The 15,539-nt window shown below is 61.2% G+C and overlaps 1 protein-coding gene across 1 annotated transcript; it reads right to left on the bottom strand.

The window, feature by feature from the left end:
* Positions 1–3,955: 3,955 nt before the first annotated feature.
* Positions 3,956–11,581, bottom strand: Lhx5 (LIM homeobox 5). The gene is made up of 5 exons (XM_070021413.1): positions 11,409–11,581; positions 9,074–9,297; positions 8,200–8,477; positions 7,425–7,590; positions 3,956–4,351 (listed from the first exon to the last, which is right to left on the bottom strand). The coding sequence occupies exons 1-5, from the start codon at positions 11,579–11,581 to the stop codon at positions 3,984–3,986; spliced, it is 1,209 nt and encodes a 402-aa protein (XP_069877514.1). The 3' UTR covers positions 3,956–3,983.
* Positions 11,582–15,539: the final 3,958 nt, after the last annotated feature.

Below are 15,539 nucleotides of genomic sequence, written 5' to 3'. Positions count from 1 at the left end.
GCGGGCAAGTGGTCCTGCTGATCCCCTCTGGGAGGCTGGCTCCATGGAGCATCCTGGGCTCTGCTGTGGCCCTCCAGGGGGCGCCTGGGCACCTGTATTTTAACCCACGGCCCTCCTCTCTCGTGCTCCTCTGAGAAAGCGGCTGTGGGCACGGGTGGATAAATGTCCTTTCCTGGCGTCTGGGAGCCTCACTGGTGGCACAGGTGACACTGGGCCATAGCAGGTGGGGGCCTGGCTTCTCCCCGCGAGATCCCTGGGTCCTACCCAGCAGGCACTGGGAAGATAAAATGACTCGCAGAAGTGGGGGTGCCTGTGGGGGGAGGCGGGCTTTCTCTTCTGCGTCCTCTCGAGGCCCGCGTGTGCACGCACAGACTGAGGGATTTCCCCACACACACCCTGTTAGGAGCCCATTTCCGAGCAGCACACACTGAGGCACAGAACGGGCGACACGGCTCCCCAGCCGGCTGGCCTTTAAGATCCCAGAGCCCCTCGCTTCGCCCCCCTCCGCCATGCATCCTTAGGTGGCCTTTGCTTCCACACTGTCATCAGGAACACAAGCGGAGGCTGTGCGGGGACCCCGGGCCTGCCTGAGTTCTGACGCTCTGTGCGGGTGTGGCCTCTCCTGCCCCCACGGAGGCTGAGGCCACCGCAGAGTCGGGCCTGTGGCCAGCCTGCGTGGCGTGGGCCCACGTGCCCGTGTGCATGGAGCCTGTGTGTGCGCTGCTCTGTGCACGGGCTGCAGTATGTCCGGGGACGGCTGTGCCTGTGTGTGCAAGGTGCTGGGGGGTGGGTGTCTGTGGGGGGCCATGGGTGTCAGTGGTGTGAGCCTATGCACACATGTGTGCATGCACACACACTCAAGCACGTGTACTGAGGAGTTTGGAGGGTGGGGGTGTCTACTGGGACTCTTTCACCTTTGCTGCTCTCCAGAGGGCCTGGACACTTTGGAGCCCCTGTGCTGTCTGGGTGGGGCTAACCGCCCGCCCTGGGGTCCGAGGGTGGGTGACTGGATCTCCCCTGGGTGCCACCTCGCCCTCCATCTCCCTCCTTCTTCCGGCTGCCTCCTCCTCCTTCTCTCAGGCTTATCTCCTCCCTCTCCCTCCCTGCTCTGTCCTCTTCCTCTATGCTGAGCACACTAGATGGAAAACGAACTTTTGGTTTGTGAGTTGGGAGGGGAGGGAAAAACTGGGAGAGAGCGAGAGAAGGGGGACATTCCCCCCCAAAAAATGTACTCCTTTTCTTTTTTCTTTCTTGTCTGTGACGAGGCCTGGGCGTTGTCCCTGAGCTCTTTTTGCTCAAGGCTAGTGCTCTACCACTTGGAGCCACAGTGCCACTTCCCATGTCTTCTGGTGGTTAATCAGAGATAAGAGTCTCATGGGGACTTTCCAGCCGGGGCTGGCTTTGAACCACAATCCTCAGATCTCAGCCTCCTGGTAAGCTAGGGTTACAGGTGTGAACCAAGAAATGTATTCTTTACCTGACTTACAAAATGGTGACCCCTCCATACATCACCTTCATAATTAATTAATTAATTAATTAAAACAACTTGGAAAAAACCCACACATTCTACACAGCATACATACACTCGACCATCCATCATACTACGCATGACATGCATCACACGCATGTAATACACACATCACCTACCACAGATCTTACACACATCATACAGCACACACCTTACACAAACACACATGCACACATATACCATACACACAAAATACACTCCCACACCTTACATAAACATCCACACCTTACACACCCCACACCACACGTGCATGCCAGGCTTTGCTGAGGGACAGACTTCCAGCGGTGTTGTGGAGTGCTGTCCACATCAGCTGCTGTGGGGGGGATGGGCGTGGTCACGGCTGGATACAGATATCAGATCTGGAAGCTGCTGTGTGCCCTCCCCGCCCCCACCTTGAGCAAGTGGCCCCGGGGAAGGGGCTTGGGTTTCAGAGTATGAAGGAGAGAGAGCACAGGGCTGGAAGGCTGGGAGGCAGGCCCTGGTCACCCCCAGCCCCCAGGGTGGCCTTTTGGATGTCCACAGTTTCTAAAGTTTCTGCCAGGAGCCACACAGCTGTCTGCTGAGGGAGCACTCGGGGCTCATCCCACTTCTAGGCAGCCCTGCAGGGGTCACGTGAGGAGGAGAGGCGATCAGCCGGTCCCCTCCACACACCCTTCATACTCTGTGGACACAGGACACCCCCCCCCCACTCTGGCCCACACACAGGACGCGTGCCTTTATTTCATCTCCTGCTTCTACAACTCTGCGATGGCTGAGCCGGGAAGGGGTGCAGCCTGCACGCCCCACACCTCCACTTATGCAAGTGGGGGGGGAGGGGAGGAGGCAAAGGGGAGGGGCTTGGCCAGGCCTCCTAAATCTCCCCCCCCCCTCCTATGGGCCTTCTCCTCCTAACCGCCCCCAGCCGGCCAGCGTGCCGGCTCCCTGGGGGCCTGGGTCCTAACACAGCCCCGCCGAGAAGCAGCTGGCCGGTCCACCCCTCCCGCCTTTGTCTCGCCCGCTTTTGTGTTGGTTTTGGGGATTACACAGGGGCTCACATGGGGGAAGAGGGTAGAATTCATTCTTGGGAGCCATTCATCCACCCGTCGACCATTCTGAAGGTCTGTGTAGGATGAGGGTCGTGTTAAAATCTGAGAAAACACTGGGTTGGGCTCCCACAGAAACCGTCCACCCCCACCCCCACCCACCACTGAAGGAATTCCCTTTGGACAAGCAGGGGTTACGCACCCCCATTCTTTTGATGTTGGAGACAACAGGCCGAGAGAAAAAACATATTTCCATGGACTCTCACCCCTTAAGGTGGGAACAGAAAGATAAGCCACACATCCCGAGGGAAAAAAAGACTTTTTTTTTTTTATTAATCCTTTTTTTAAAAAAAAAAAAGTAGATTTTTTTGTTCTTTTTTTAAAATGCCTTTTTTTTTTTTAAGGTAACCCTCTTTCTGGCTTCCTTCCCTTCCCTTCCCCCGCCCACCTCTTACAAATATAAAAATGTCCAGCCCGGTGATCACTAGCGTACCATAAATAAACAGTAAACACAAAAACATACTTTATTTGTTTCTTCTTTATACAAAATAAGGAAACTAGAAGCGTTCGACTTCCAAAAAAGTAGAATATTGTACATCCTGACTGCCCAGCCCCCTGGCCCCCAGCTCCCCGGGGAGCAGGGGGAGTGGCCGACGGGCCAGAGCTCAGAAACCAGAGGCCTTGCCCAGGGAGGTACAGGGCAGCCTGGGTGGGTGTTCGAGTCCCGCCTGGACTGTCCAGGCTCCGCACACAAGTCAACGTAGGCAAGAGAGGAAAGCTGGCCCGGGGCTGGCCACATCCAGGCCCCCTTCCCAGAAGAGCTGACCTTGAGACTCCAAGCTGGCCAGCAGGAGGTGCCAGCTCGCCCCCATCCACGTGTTTCTCCCCTTCCCCCTCTCTCTCTCCCCCTCCCTCTCCTTTTCAATCTCTCTCTTATCATCCTTTTTTTGTTTTTAAGATGGGGAAAGCTGAGCGCAGAATAAGATTACACAATGCCCGCCGGGCTTGCGGCCAGTGGGGAGACCCCACGGTCCACCCCTCGGCCTTGGTCGACCCTCGCTTAGTTCAGAGAGGTGGAGGGGTCGGGGAGCGGGGAGGGGGGAGTCTCCTGACCTTCCAGAATATTGACTTTGGTCCCAAGAAATTGCTCACGGCTGGCCGGAGAGCGCTGGGCGCGGGGTAGGGGGAGAGATGGGGGGCTCCCCGAGGGTCAGCGGGGCGCGGGGGGGTGGGTGACGGGCGGGAGGGGGGCTTCACGCCGCCGAGCAGCAGCTGCAGGTTGGGTGCGGACCCGAGAGAGGACCCCTGAGGGAGACCCAGGCCTCGATCGCGTCGGGGCGTTTTGGTTTCGGTGGCTGCATCCAGGCGTCGGGGGGCTGGGGTCGTTGTGGGGGTCGTCGGAGGCAGGGGAGGGGGCGGCCCAGCCCTCGGCCTTACCACACGGCCGCCTCGTTGAGCTCGGGGTTGGGGTGCGCCAGCGCCCCGCTGTAGCCGCCGGTGCCGCTCATGGGGAAGGGCGGGCTGGGGCCGCCGCCGAACACCTCCCCGGGCATGGGGTGCAGCGCGCCCGGCAGGCCCGGCTCCGGGCTCGGCGTGTCGGGGTGCGAGGTCATGTCGGTGAAGCGGGGGTTGTCGGCGGCGTGCGCGCCCACCAGCGGGGGCTCCAGCGCGCCCAGCGCCGTCGAGCCGGGGCCCGAGGCGCCCAGGAAGCTCGAGTCGGCCGGGGACTGCGCCTGCGACGGCGGGCCGTGCGCAAAGAAGTCGTAGTTGCCGCCCGGAGCGTAGTAGTCGCCTTGGTAATCTGCAGGGGAGGGGGGGGCAATGAGACAGGCGGAGGGTGTGAGACCCCGACACCCCCCTCCCGCTCCCCGGCAGGGACCCGGGGACACCACGGCCAGGGGCGCGGCACGGATCGACCGGGTGGGCCGGACCGAGCGGCGCGCCGGCCGAAACTAAGGGGGGGGGCTCGGATACAGGTCGGGGTCCGAAGGAAGAGGGGCTCCAGCGCAGATGAGGGGCCTCAAATGAGCCCCGGGTCGCCGACACAGGCCGGGGACGGGGTCTCAGAGTCCGTCCGTGCGCTGCGGCCTGGGTGGAGCCGCCGCGGCGGGGGGCGGCGGGCACCACGCAGCCCGCAGACCCGGGGTGGGGGGACGCCAGGCCCGCGGGGTGGAGGCCCTGGAGAAAACCCAAAGGCGGATCGCGGAAGACCCGAGCGGGGAAACAAAAAGGAGAGGCGCAGGCGTCGGGAGCCCTCGCAACTGGGACCCGAGTTCGAGACCCCGCGGACGCAGAGGGGAGCACGCAACGGAAAGGACGCGGGATGGAGGCGACGCCCCCCGCGAGGAGGAAGCCGGGACCCGGGCGCCGGCGAGAGCGCACGGGAGCTCGGGGCGCGCGGGGACCGGGGCGCACAGCCCGGACGCACAGCGCGTGGGGCGCTCTCGGCTCCCTCCGCCCCGCCCGCCCTGCGCCCCGCCGGCCCGGCACGGTCCCACCGTCTGCGTGGATGTGGGATCCGAACACGTGAACCAGCCGTTCCCCGCCTGGACCCCAGAAAGCGAAGCCCAAGGAGGTCATTTGACGGGGACACCCCGGTTCCGAGCTACGTGGGGACCCTGAGCCCTCTCCCAAGGAAAATGCGCAGATGAGCACCCCACACATTCTGGGGTGCGGGACCCCAGGCCGACTCCTCCCCCCAACCTTAACAAATTGTTTCTGTAGCAATCCGCTGCCCTTCGATAGGATCCGGGGACAGTCGCCCCCCCACCCGCCCCCCCATGAGCCGCTCAAGAATCGGGGTGCGGGCGCCCACCCACGCTAGCTCCTCCGCGTCCCCCGGGCAACCGCGACCCGCTTCGAACGGCAGGAAACGCGCCACAGCCCGACGCGGGAGTCTCTCCTCGCTCTGCGCCCCAGCTCTCACACACTGGGGGGTTCTGGACACCCTTCCTTCTTCTCTAAATCTACTCAAACGGGAGGTGTCTGGGGGTGGCCGTGTGGACAACGGCTTGGGGAACATCTGAACCGATCGCCACGCTACTTTTTTTTTTTAATTTTGGGGTGAATCGCCAATTGCATTCACCCCGGGAAATGAGAAATGAGGCTGAGGCGAGGCAAATGGGGGGATCCCCGGGAGATGAAGTCGAGGGGGGTGGAGGGAGGCGGGGAGGAAGGGGCGCGGCGTCGGCGCGAGCCCCGCGGAGCGGGCCCCAGGCCCCGGCGTCGCCGTGCGCGCCGCCTCCGCCCATATGGCGGCCGGGCCCGCGGTAATTGGAACAAACGCCGTCTGAATGGGGCACAAAAGCCGCGGCGGAGGCTTTGTCCGCGCTCCCACGGGGAGCCGCCCGCCCGCGCCGCCCGCGCCGCCCGCGCCGCCCGCGCCCGGCCGCCATCTCCAGCGCCCAGCGCGGATTAGGCCGGGCGGCCTCGCGCGCCGGGGGCGGGGAGTCCGGTCCCCACCCGCCCATTCCTAGGAAAAAGGGGAGCGCGCCCCCACCCCGCGTCCTGTCCACCCCCTCCCCATCCCATCCCGTCCGGCAGGCCGGGCGCGCGGGGAGGGGAGGAAGACGGCGGGGTTGGAGCGGCGCTCGCCGCTTCCCCGAAGAACCCTGGCTTCACGACTCAAGTCACCCCCTCCCCAGCCCCCCGCCCCGACCCTTCAGCCGGGGCCCGGGGCCGTGCAGTGGGAGGTAAAGCTGGGGGGGGGGAGGATGGAGGAGGGGCGGCCGGGAGGGGGGAGGGAGGCAACAACTCGCAGCTTTGCCCCTCACTTCTAGGGGCCTCCGCTGCCGAGCCTCCACCCTACGCGGACGCGGGACGCCCGAGACTCACCGGGGTTTTCTGGAAGCCTGGCTCCCCGCCCCCCCCTCACCGAGTCCAAATTCACTTTTGAAAGGGAAGTCGCGTCTCCCGAACTCGGTTACTAGGCCCAAGCAAAGCCCTGGGGGCGGACGAGGGTGGGAGGGACGGAGAGACTCCACAAGGCCCCAGATACCCCTAAGGTGAGACGTCCCCGTGGCTCCCCAAATTGGAAAGGTCTGACACTGAAAGGTGGGGAAGGCGTTCCTTCCGGCCGAGGGGTCTGGGAAGGGGGGAGACGTTGGGCCAGAGTTGTCCTGTCCCCCCCCAGAAAGGAGTTCCAGTATCCTGTGGGAGGGAGCTGGGATGGACAGACACTGCGCCGAGCAACCCAGACCTAGACATTTAAAGCGGACATCTGGGCGCCCACATTTCCAGATGAATCTCGGGGTGCTTGGAGCTGATCAGCCGGCCTGGCAGAAACAGCGAGCCAGACGCACAGACCGGGGACCTGCCCTGGCGCAGAACAAAGTGGCCCGCCTGAGGAATCTCACAAGACGCAGGCATGAAGTAGCTCCAGACCCCCACCGCACCCCAAATGTGGCCAGCCCACCTTGCCCAAACACGCCAGGCTCCCAGGCAACCGCAGCAGGAAGGAGCCTGTTCCCTGGCGGGGAGGTTCGTGCGAGTTGTGGGTGGCCTTTGCCCAGTGTGATGTGTGGGTCTCCCCTTCTGGGGTGCGCAATGAATGTGGGGGGGAATGGGCTGTGCCTGTGGCTCCCTTGTTTCTAGCTGGGTTGTGTCCGTGGACACGTGTGTACCCATGTGTCACTCTCGTGTGTTATGTGTTTCACCAGACAGTGGTGTCATGCTTGCTATGGGCTCCTGCAAGTATCTGTGTGTAAGTTGTGTGTGTGCATGTGTCCCTCCACGCGTGTCTTGGGTTTTGTATCCAGCCTCTGTGTGTGTGTGTGTGTGTGTAGAGCTGGGAATACTTGGGGCGGTGGAAAGCACGCGTAGGCCGACGCCCCTGCACCCTCAGCCCAAAGCAGCGGGATCGGGGTGCCCCTTACCTCCGTAGTAAGTGTACGGGGTGGACCCCAACATCTCGGACTCGTCCAAGCGGCCGCCCAGCGGACGCATGCGCCGCGGACTCCGAAAGAAGGCGTGTCTCCGCGCGCCCAGAGCGCTCAGCTGTTTCATCCGCCGTTCTTTGGATCGTCGGTTCTGAAACCACACCTGGGACAGAAGGGGGGCGGTGGGGGGGCTGTGAGCTGGGGGGGCGGGTCGTGGCTTCCCCTCCCCTTCCTGCCCAGGCCACCCCTGCTGGGTCCTAGCGCCTGTGGCACCCCAGGACTCCCGAGAGGCGGAGGCCGGTCGGGATTAAGGCCGGGAGGGGCGGAGAGGGGCCTCGGAGAACCAGCCAAGGGTGAAGGATTTCGCAGACCCGTGGAGAGACTCGGGCTTCCAGGCCCCCAGCTCGCCCGCCGCCTGACGGCTTTATAAAGGCCTCCTGCCCAGCGAGGCTCTCGCCGGCCTCCGCTCTGGAGCCTGAGCTGGGGCTGTCTGTCTGGCTGTCTGTCTGGCTGTCTGCCAGCCAGCGCGCATCGGGATCTGGGACATTTCCTTTCTGGGGCCCAGAAAGGTTTTAAAACCAGAACGGGGGTACCCAGGCGCAGTGACCCCCATCACTGGAAAGCCAGTGAGTCTCCAGGGAATCTTTTTGGCTCAAAGTTCGCCACCTGCCAGCCGCAGGGACCCGACCCACCCGCACAGCAGAACCCTGGAGAGTCTCAGGCAGGGACTCCTCCTCCGAGGACGCTCCCGGGGACCCCACCCGAGCCACACCTGAATGACCCTCATGTTGAGGCCGGTCTCCTGCGCCAGCTGCTCCCGGATGTGGCGGGTGGGCTTGGGTGTGGCGGCGAAGGCGGCTTTGAGCGTCTCCAGCTGCTTGGCTTTGATGGTGGTGCGCGGGCCCCGCCGCTTAGTCCCGGAGTTCTGCTCCTCGTTCTCGTTGTTGGCCGTCTCCTTGTCCGAGGAGGTGGAGTTGTCCGTCTCCTTGGGGTCGTCCTGGAGCGGGTCCTGGAGATCCGGGGACAAACTGCGGTCCGTACAGGATGACACTGCGGGGCGGACGGATGGGGGAGGGAGGGGACAGCGGCGTCAGCTGCTGCCGGATTCCACTCCAGTTCAGGGGCCGGTGCCAGCCGCCCCGGTGACCACCAGCGGGGGCAGGGACCCTCCCGCCCCACCCCCAGCCAGCCACAGCCCCTCCCCTAGGGACCGTGGCACCCGCCCACTCTTTCCAGGAGGGGCTGGGCCTTGAAAGGGACTTCTTTAGCTCCCGGCGAGTCTCAGGAGCTGGGGAAGGGGACTGGGTCTTGGGGAGAAGGAATCACCCGAGAAGAAAAAAGAAAAAGTACATTTTCCTCCCCAGGTTCCTAGCTCCAAATCTAATAACTGCAAGGCCCTCACAGGATACAGAATAATAAACTAGGCCGCTGCAAATGAGGTGAAGAGGGCATCTGGGTAAAGGCTCCAGAACTTGAAGTATAACGGAAGTTCAGACTTCAAAATGGGCCCTGCTGCCCAGTCCTCTCCACGCCTTCCCAACAGGCCCAGTCCAGTGAACTGTGTGAGCGGCGGCGGCAGCGAGGGCAGGCGGCCAGACACCGCCCCGGAGAGAGCCAAGCGGAGGGGGGTGCGGCGGCCGCTCTACCTGAGTTAAGACTGCTCTCCTTGAGGCTGGAGGAGCTCAGGTAGTCATCTTTGCACACAAACTTGTTCTCGTCGATCACGTACAACTCCTCCCCGGTGGACAGCTGCTTGTTGCACACCAGGCAGGTGAAACAGTTGAGGTGGAAGACTTTGCTCCGTGCTTTCCGCACCAGGTCGCTGGGAGAGATGCCTTGCGCACAGCCGGCGCATTTGGTGCCAAACCGCCTGTGGACACAAGGCGCCTGTCACTGCGAGGTGGACAGGAGTGTGTGTGTATGTGTGCACACGCGCGTGTGTGGAGGGGGGGTGGCATTCAGTCTCTCCGGTCCCTGGCCTCTTTCCATCTGCCCTGAGAAGCTTCTATTCCCGCTCTTGTCCTTCCTGGCCAGAGCAGAACTGGGACAAATGTCCTGGGCTGTTCCTGGCCTGGGGGTGGGAGGGTGTGTGTGTGTGTGTGTGTGTGTGTGTGTGTGTGTGTGTGTGTGTGTGTGTGTGTGTGTGTGTGTGTGTGTGTGTGTGATTCAGACCTCTTCGGGCTGCAAAGGGTCCAACCCTGGGTGCAGCCTTCAGCCAAGCAGGGGCTCTCGAGTTGTGCCAAGGCACCTCCCTGCCCCCATCTCCCAGACACATATGCTTGGCAGCTTTGGGCTCCACCAAGGATTTAAAGCCAGGAGACTGGGTTTGGGCCACTTTGTGGCTTTGCCAAGGGACCCTCCTGGAGGGTCTTTTCTAGTTTGGTGGAGCCCAGGTGGGGGCCAATCTGTCTGGCCAGGTGGCCCTAGCTGTGGGGGGGGAGTGGGCTTGAGCCCAGAGGGACTCTTCTGTGACCCCAGTGTTCACTAGGAGTCTTCCCAATGTCCTATGGTGGAGCTGCTGAACCAGGCTGGAAGCTATGGCCAGTACAGTTGGAGAGGGGCGGCCTCTGGAAACAAGAGACTGAATTTCAGCCCTCCTCCCATTTCTGGCCCTGGCAGAATGGGGGCAGAAGACTGTTCTAACCCCACCACCACCAGCATGAATCTACCAGATTCCCTTTTCCCTGCTTCCTGACCCCATCCCTGAGCTCAGGGGGAAAGCAGCCTCCTCCACACCGGCTAATACAGACTCCCCCCCAGGGGGAGGGACCGGTGAAGGCCTGGGGGAGAAGGGATGGGGACTCCGGGGAACCTCATGCCCATGCTCACCCATGTCTCTAAACAGGGCGAATTTGGGTGACATTGATATAGTGAGGGCATTAGGAGCCATAAGTCACTTTTGGCTTTATCCGGCCCCGTAATTGGCCATACGTACCTTATCAAAAATCATTATTAGGTGCTTTGCAAGCACCACCACACGGGGCGGGGTGGGCCTTGGGGAGGGGGTCCCGGGGAGTTTACACACGTGAAGGTGCGGCTGACATTTTCTCCCGCCTCCAGCCCAAGCGCAGAGCCGTGGGGCGGGCTGCTGCCTTCTCCTAGGTGCTAATCACACCCTCACCCCCTGCTTTCTGCGCCTGGAATTCTCACCCACAAAGCTGCTCTAGACAACCGGTGGAAGATGGCAGGGTTAAGCTGTCCCTACTGCTCCCGACACTGCCAGAGGCTCCCAGCTCTAGCTCCCCTGGCATTTCTCAGTTGGGGAAACTGAGGCCCAGAGAAGTGGTCTGTCCTAGCCTTCCTGGGAGCCCGCCAGTGTGTGTGTGTGTGTGTGTGAGACACGGTCCAGCATAGACCCCAAAGATTCTGATTCTCAGCCTTCCTTTGGCTAGTGGCCTTCAACACATCGGGAGGGAATCTATACAGGTCAGGTGTTTAAGGGGAGCAGGAGAGGAAAAGAATTGCTCTCCTTTCTCTAGCGGAGCCCCTCTGGAGCTGGGAAGTTTCTGTTAATCCCAGAGTCTGGGCTCAAGGATTCGGCTCAGGAGGAGAAACCTCCAGCCACCCACCCCCAACACACAACTCCCCGGGGTACCGCCATCCAACCGCCCCCCCCCAACCCGGGAAGCTGGGCGCCAGCTGTAGGGGAGGGGCCGGGAGTGCTGGAGCGCAAGTTTGCCCCGGCTTCCTCCCTGCTGTCCCACCGGCTGATGGGGGGGGGGACAGTCGGGCAGCGCCCCGGGCAGCCTCATCCATGGGCGCGCGCGCTTGGGGGGAGACCCCTTTCCCGGAGGGAAGCAGGGGACAGAGTCCTCGCCCTGTTTCCCCCGGGGCCGGGCTGCGCGAGCCCGGGGTGGGCTCTGGGGTCCTCCCTTGGGCGCTCGCGCGCTGCGCCCCGGTGGTGGCGGCGGCGGCGGCGCGGAGGAGCGGGGTGCAGGCGGCAGGGCGATGCGGGGGGTGGGGGGGTGGACCCCCTCTTACCTGAAGAAGTCATTTTTGCAGTAGAGCTTTCCCTCGCGCGAGAAGCACTTTTCGGAGAGGTTGGTTTTACACTCGCAGCACTGCACGCATTTGATGTGCCACGCGCGGTCCAACACGTTCAGCAGAAAGCGGTCGAGGATGGGGCGCTCGCAGCCCGCACAGTGCACCATCATAGCCCCGCGCGCCGGCGGCGGCTCGGGCCGCCTCGTCCTCCCGGTTGCGGGGGCCTCCCCCCGGGCCCCCCGCTCCGCTGGGCCGCTCTCCGCCTCGGGGGGGCCTCCGATCGCCGCCGCCGCCGGCGCGGGGCGAGTCCGGACCCGGCCGGGGGCTCGGCGGGGCCGGCGGAGCCCCTCTCCGGCGCGGTCCTCCCGGCCTGCGGCGAAGGGGGTGGGGCGGCGTCTACAACTTCATGCCGCGGGGCGCTGCGCGCGGGCGGGGGGCTCCCGGATTCCTGCTGGCGTCCCCGGTGCGTGGCCGGGGCCCCGGACGCGGCCGGTCGGCTCTCCCCCTCGGTGATGGAGGCCCGCACTTTCTCCCACTTTCAAGCGGTCCCGATCCTCATCTTTGTCTGGCCGCCGCCTAATTCGCGCATCCTTATTCAGATTTGATGACGTGGCCGGGTACGTAGGGGGCCCGGCGGCCAATGGGCGCGCCGTGGCCATGGCAACCGCTTAAATTTATAGCATATCTAAATTGGCTACAGCGTTGCGGTCGGGACAGAGCAAAAAAAACACGGCATCAGTATTGTTGAGTATTAGCTTGTACCTGGTTCGGAGGATAAGTAAGTATTTACCTTCCAGTCCGGGCTTGGGGGAGGGGGGCGCGGATGGATGGATGGAGCTGGGGAGGGGGGGACGGAGGGGCGCCATCCGCGATCCGCCAACCTCGGCTCCCTCCCTCTCTCTCTCTCTCTCTCTCTTCCCCCTCTCTCCGCAAATATTTGGGGCTGAGGTTCGAAGGCCTAGTTGGGGGGGGGGAGACAATCCCTCCTCCCTTCCCCGCCCCCCCTCCACACTCGGCCGTCCTCGGAACTTGAAGAAGTTGTCCGAGGCCCAGAGGGACAGTTTCCTCCTGTCCTGTCCATTTCCCTCCCCCCCACCTCAAAGGGTCTCTGCTTCCCCCGCCCCCACCCCCAACCCCAGTCCTCCACCTTCTCCCTGCAACCCCGGAGGCTGAGCCCCAAAGCTGGGCGGAGAATAACGCAGTTGTTTGGCCTGGGCTTCTTTTGTCACACCTGGCCTTTCTCAGGGAGAGACGGAGGCCACCAGGCTACTGCGGTAGTTTTTCCTGCCTGGCCGGCCTGCTTCTTGCCCCGCTGGTTTTTAGTTTGGGGTTTTTTTTTTCTTCCTTTTTTTTTTTTTTTTTTGGCGCAGGGAGGGGGGGTGCTGTATCTGTTCTGGCTGAGACTCAGGGCTCCCGGGTCTGGGCACAGCCCTCTCCAGCCCATCAGGACGGGTCTTTCTGTGGGCACCTAGGAAGGAGGTAGCCCTCCACAGTCAGTTCCTGAAAAAGATGCCAGCGGGGACACTGGTGAGTGGGTCACACCCAGGGTGGGGAGGTTCCAGCCTGGCTGCAGCTTCAATCCGGCTGTTTAAAAGTCGCTGGAGCTGCAGCGGCCACCAGGGTTGTTTGGGCCTGGGGGCGGGGTGCAAGGTGATGGGGAGCCCTCCTTGTGAGTGCAGGGGTGTCAGCCTGAGCATAGGGAAGGGACCAGGCCTTCCCTCGTAGAGAATGGGAGTATGAACCTCCGACATTTGTCCTGCTCCCAGAGAACAAGGCTGAAGGCACATGGCTGGGACCCAAAGGTTGAAGCCAGGCTGGGGTTGGTGCCAAGACCTGGCTGTGAATGTTTGTTTGGTGTTATTTACTGAGTTTCGCAGTGTCTGTTTGATGTTGGCGAATTACATCCTTTATATCTGTTTCTAGTGTGTTAGTAATCAGACATGAGAATCTGTTCTGGTATGTGTACTGTTGTGTGCAAATGTTTTCCCCGTGTCTATAATTGTACACGTCCTGCTAATATTTGTGTGTATGAACGTGCGTGTGTGTTTATTTCAGAGTAGTCTGAGAGTGTTTTCTTGAGGCCAAACAAACAAGCGGGCATTTCTTGTGTGTGAATTGTTGGAGATTATTTACGCCCTGGGGTGGGCTATGCTTGTGAAGGTGAGCTTTCAAAATCGGAAGTGTGTGTGTGTGTGTGTGTGTGTGTGTAAATACATGTGAGCGTGCTTGACAAGACCCTGTGTGCAATTGCCCTGGGTTGCCTGTGCTCATGAGTGTAGAATTTCACAGATCTGTATTAGTGTGTGCCTGTGTCTGTGACTTCAGATGGTAGAATTTTGTTTTTGTGACCTGTAGTGTTTTTGAGGCAGTGTGTGTTTGCATTTTGTGTGTACTTACCTGCATTCATGCTGTATGTGTGTATGGATTTGCAGGTACTAATGTTGGGGTACAGACAGGCTTACTTCTCTCCCTCCCCAGTTCTCCACAGTATTTTGGGGAGGTGGTTTTCCTGGGGACGGGGTGCTGGGCCTCTGGAAGATGAATTCCAGCTCCCGCTGGTTTCGGTAGATCGTGAAGCTTGCCAGCGGCGGGGCGCATGCACCACAGATGGGCACGGCCAGGCACACCAGGCACACGCAGGATGGCCCTAGCTTGGCTTCTTAGGCCTGTCGAGCGCCTCCAAGAGCCTCAGAGGAACTATCCGGGCAGCACCTGGCCTGCCTGCCGGAGGCATGAATGGTCCTTGAGCTGCAGCAGGGCAGGGATGAAAGAAATGAGATACCCGGAGGAGGGGAGGAAGGGGAGGAAGGGGAGGAAGGGGAGGAAGGGGAGGAAGGGGAGGAAGGGGAGGAAGGCTCCTGGCTCCGGTAGACGCACCGTGCCCCCTTCCAGTCTTTGTCTCATGGAGGTTTCCCTGCCTTCAACTTCTCCGTCCCTCCCTCGTTGGTGTCCCCCTTTGGCTCCCTCCTTTCTCGGTCTCTTTCACCCTCTGTCTCCCTGTCTTTCTCTGCATCCCGTGACACTTCTCATCCGGGATTGCAAGGATCTGGACCAGGGACGCGCATTCACGCTGACAAACTGCACGGTTGTTAAAACTCCCCACCTGGGGTCCTTCTCTGGGCCACGAAGTCCACTCTTCTCCAGCCACCTGGCCTCTTTCCACCTGAGCCCATGGGGAGGGGAGCTGCATACCCAGTTCTAACAGACTCTCCTCTCCTTCCAAGCATGCATTCGGCCAGGCCCCAGCCGCCAGAGTGCCGGGCTGGGGAAGGTGGCCGGAGGAGGAGAGAATAGCATTGAGCAGCTGCTTACGGTCTTTCCAAACCTGGACGAGTTTGTTCCAGGGCAAGGGGGTGGGTGGGCTTGAATCCCCGGTTCTAGCAGATGAGAATCATACTTCCAGGAATCTGACACTGAACTTAGCTATGTTGCTTTTGGTGGGGGGGAACCTCACCATCAATACCGCTCACCTCCAATTCCAGACACCCCTCAGCCCTGCCGCCTGGGAGGTTTGGCTCTCTCCTGCCCAACATCTTCAAGGGCCAGCAGATCCACTATTAGATGCCGATATCCCAGCCCTATGAGCACTAACAGATGGTGACCAAGCAGTGAAATTATTTCCCCCCCCCATTCTGTAACCAATAAACCGTTTATGTCTTAACAGGGTAATGCATGGAGATGTAATGTCACTATACAAGATGTTGGTGGAATTTACTCTATAGAAATCTTCCTCCCAGAATAAGGAGTATCCGAGTTACAACTCCGCAGACAGCTCGGGATAAGTGAAACAGACAAAAGACAAACAAGATAATAATCTGCTCCCAATCACTTAAGCCCCGTCGAGTTAGTAATACGCCGTTCGCATATTCCCCTTTGAGTTCGGTAATTAATTACTGGTGATGAAGCGCATATCCGCTCAGATCAAGAGTTTTTGTCTTTTTTTTTTTTTGTCGGTACTGGGGCTTGAACTCTGGGCCGGGGGTGTGCTGTCTCTCCGCTTTGTCACTCAGGGCTAGCACTCTACCACTTAAGCCACAGCTCCACTTCTGGCTCCCCACCCCCACCCCAGTTAATTGGAGATAAGAGTCTCCCAGACTTCCCTGCCCTGATTGGCTTTGAACCCCGATC

Source organism: Dipodomys merriami, unplaced genomic scaffold (genome assembly GCF_024711535.1).
Source record: "Dipodomys merriami isolate MVZ:Mamm:240054 unplaced genomic scaffold, mDipMer1.0.p SCAF_142, whole genome shotgun sequence".
Classification (NCBI taxonomy): Eukaryota; Metazoa; Chordata; class Mammalia; order Rodentia; family Heteromyidae; genus Dipodomys; species Dipodomys merriami.
Note: the sequence above shows the minus strand (reverse complement) of the source record. Positions and strands in the feature narration are given on the sequence as shown.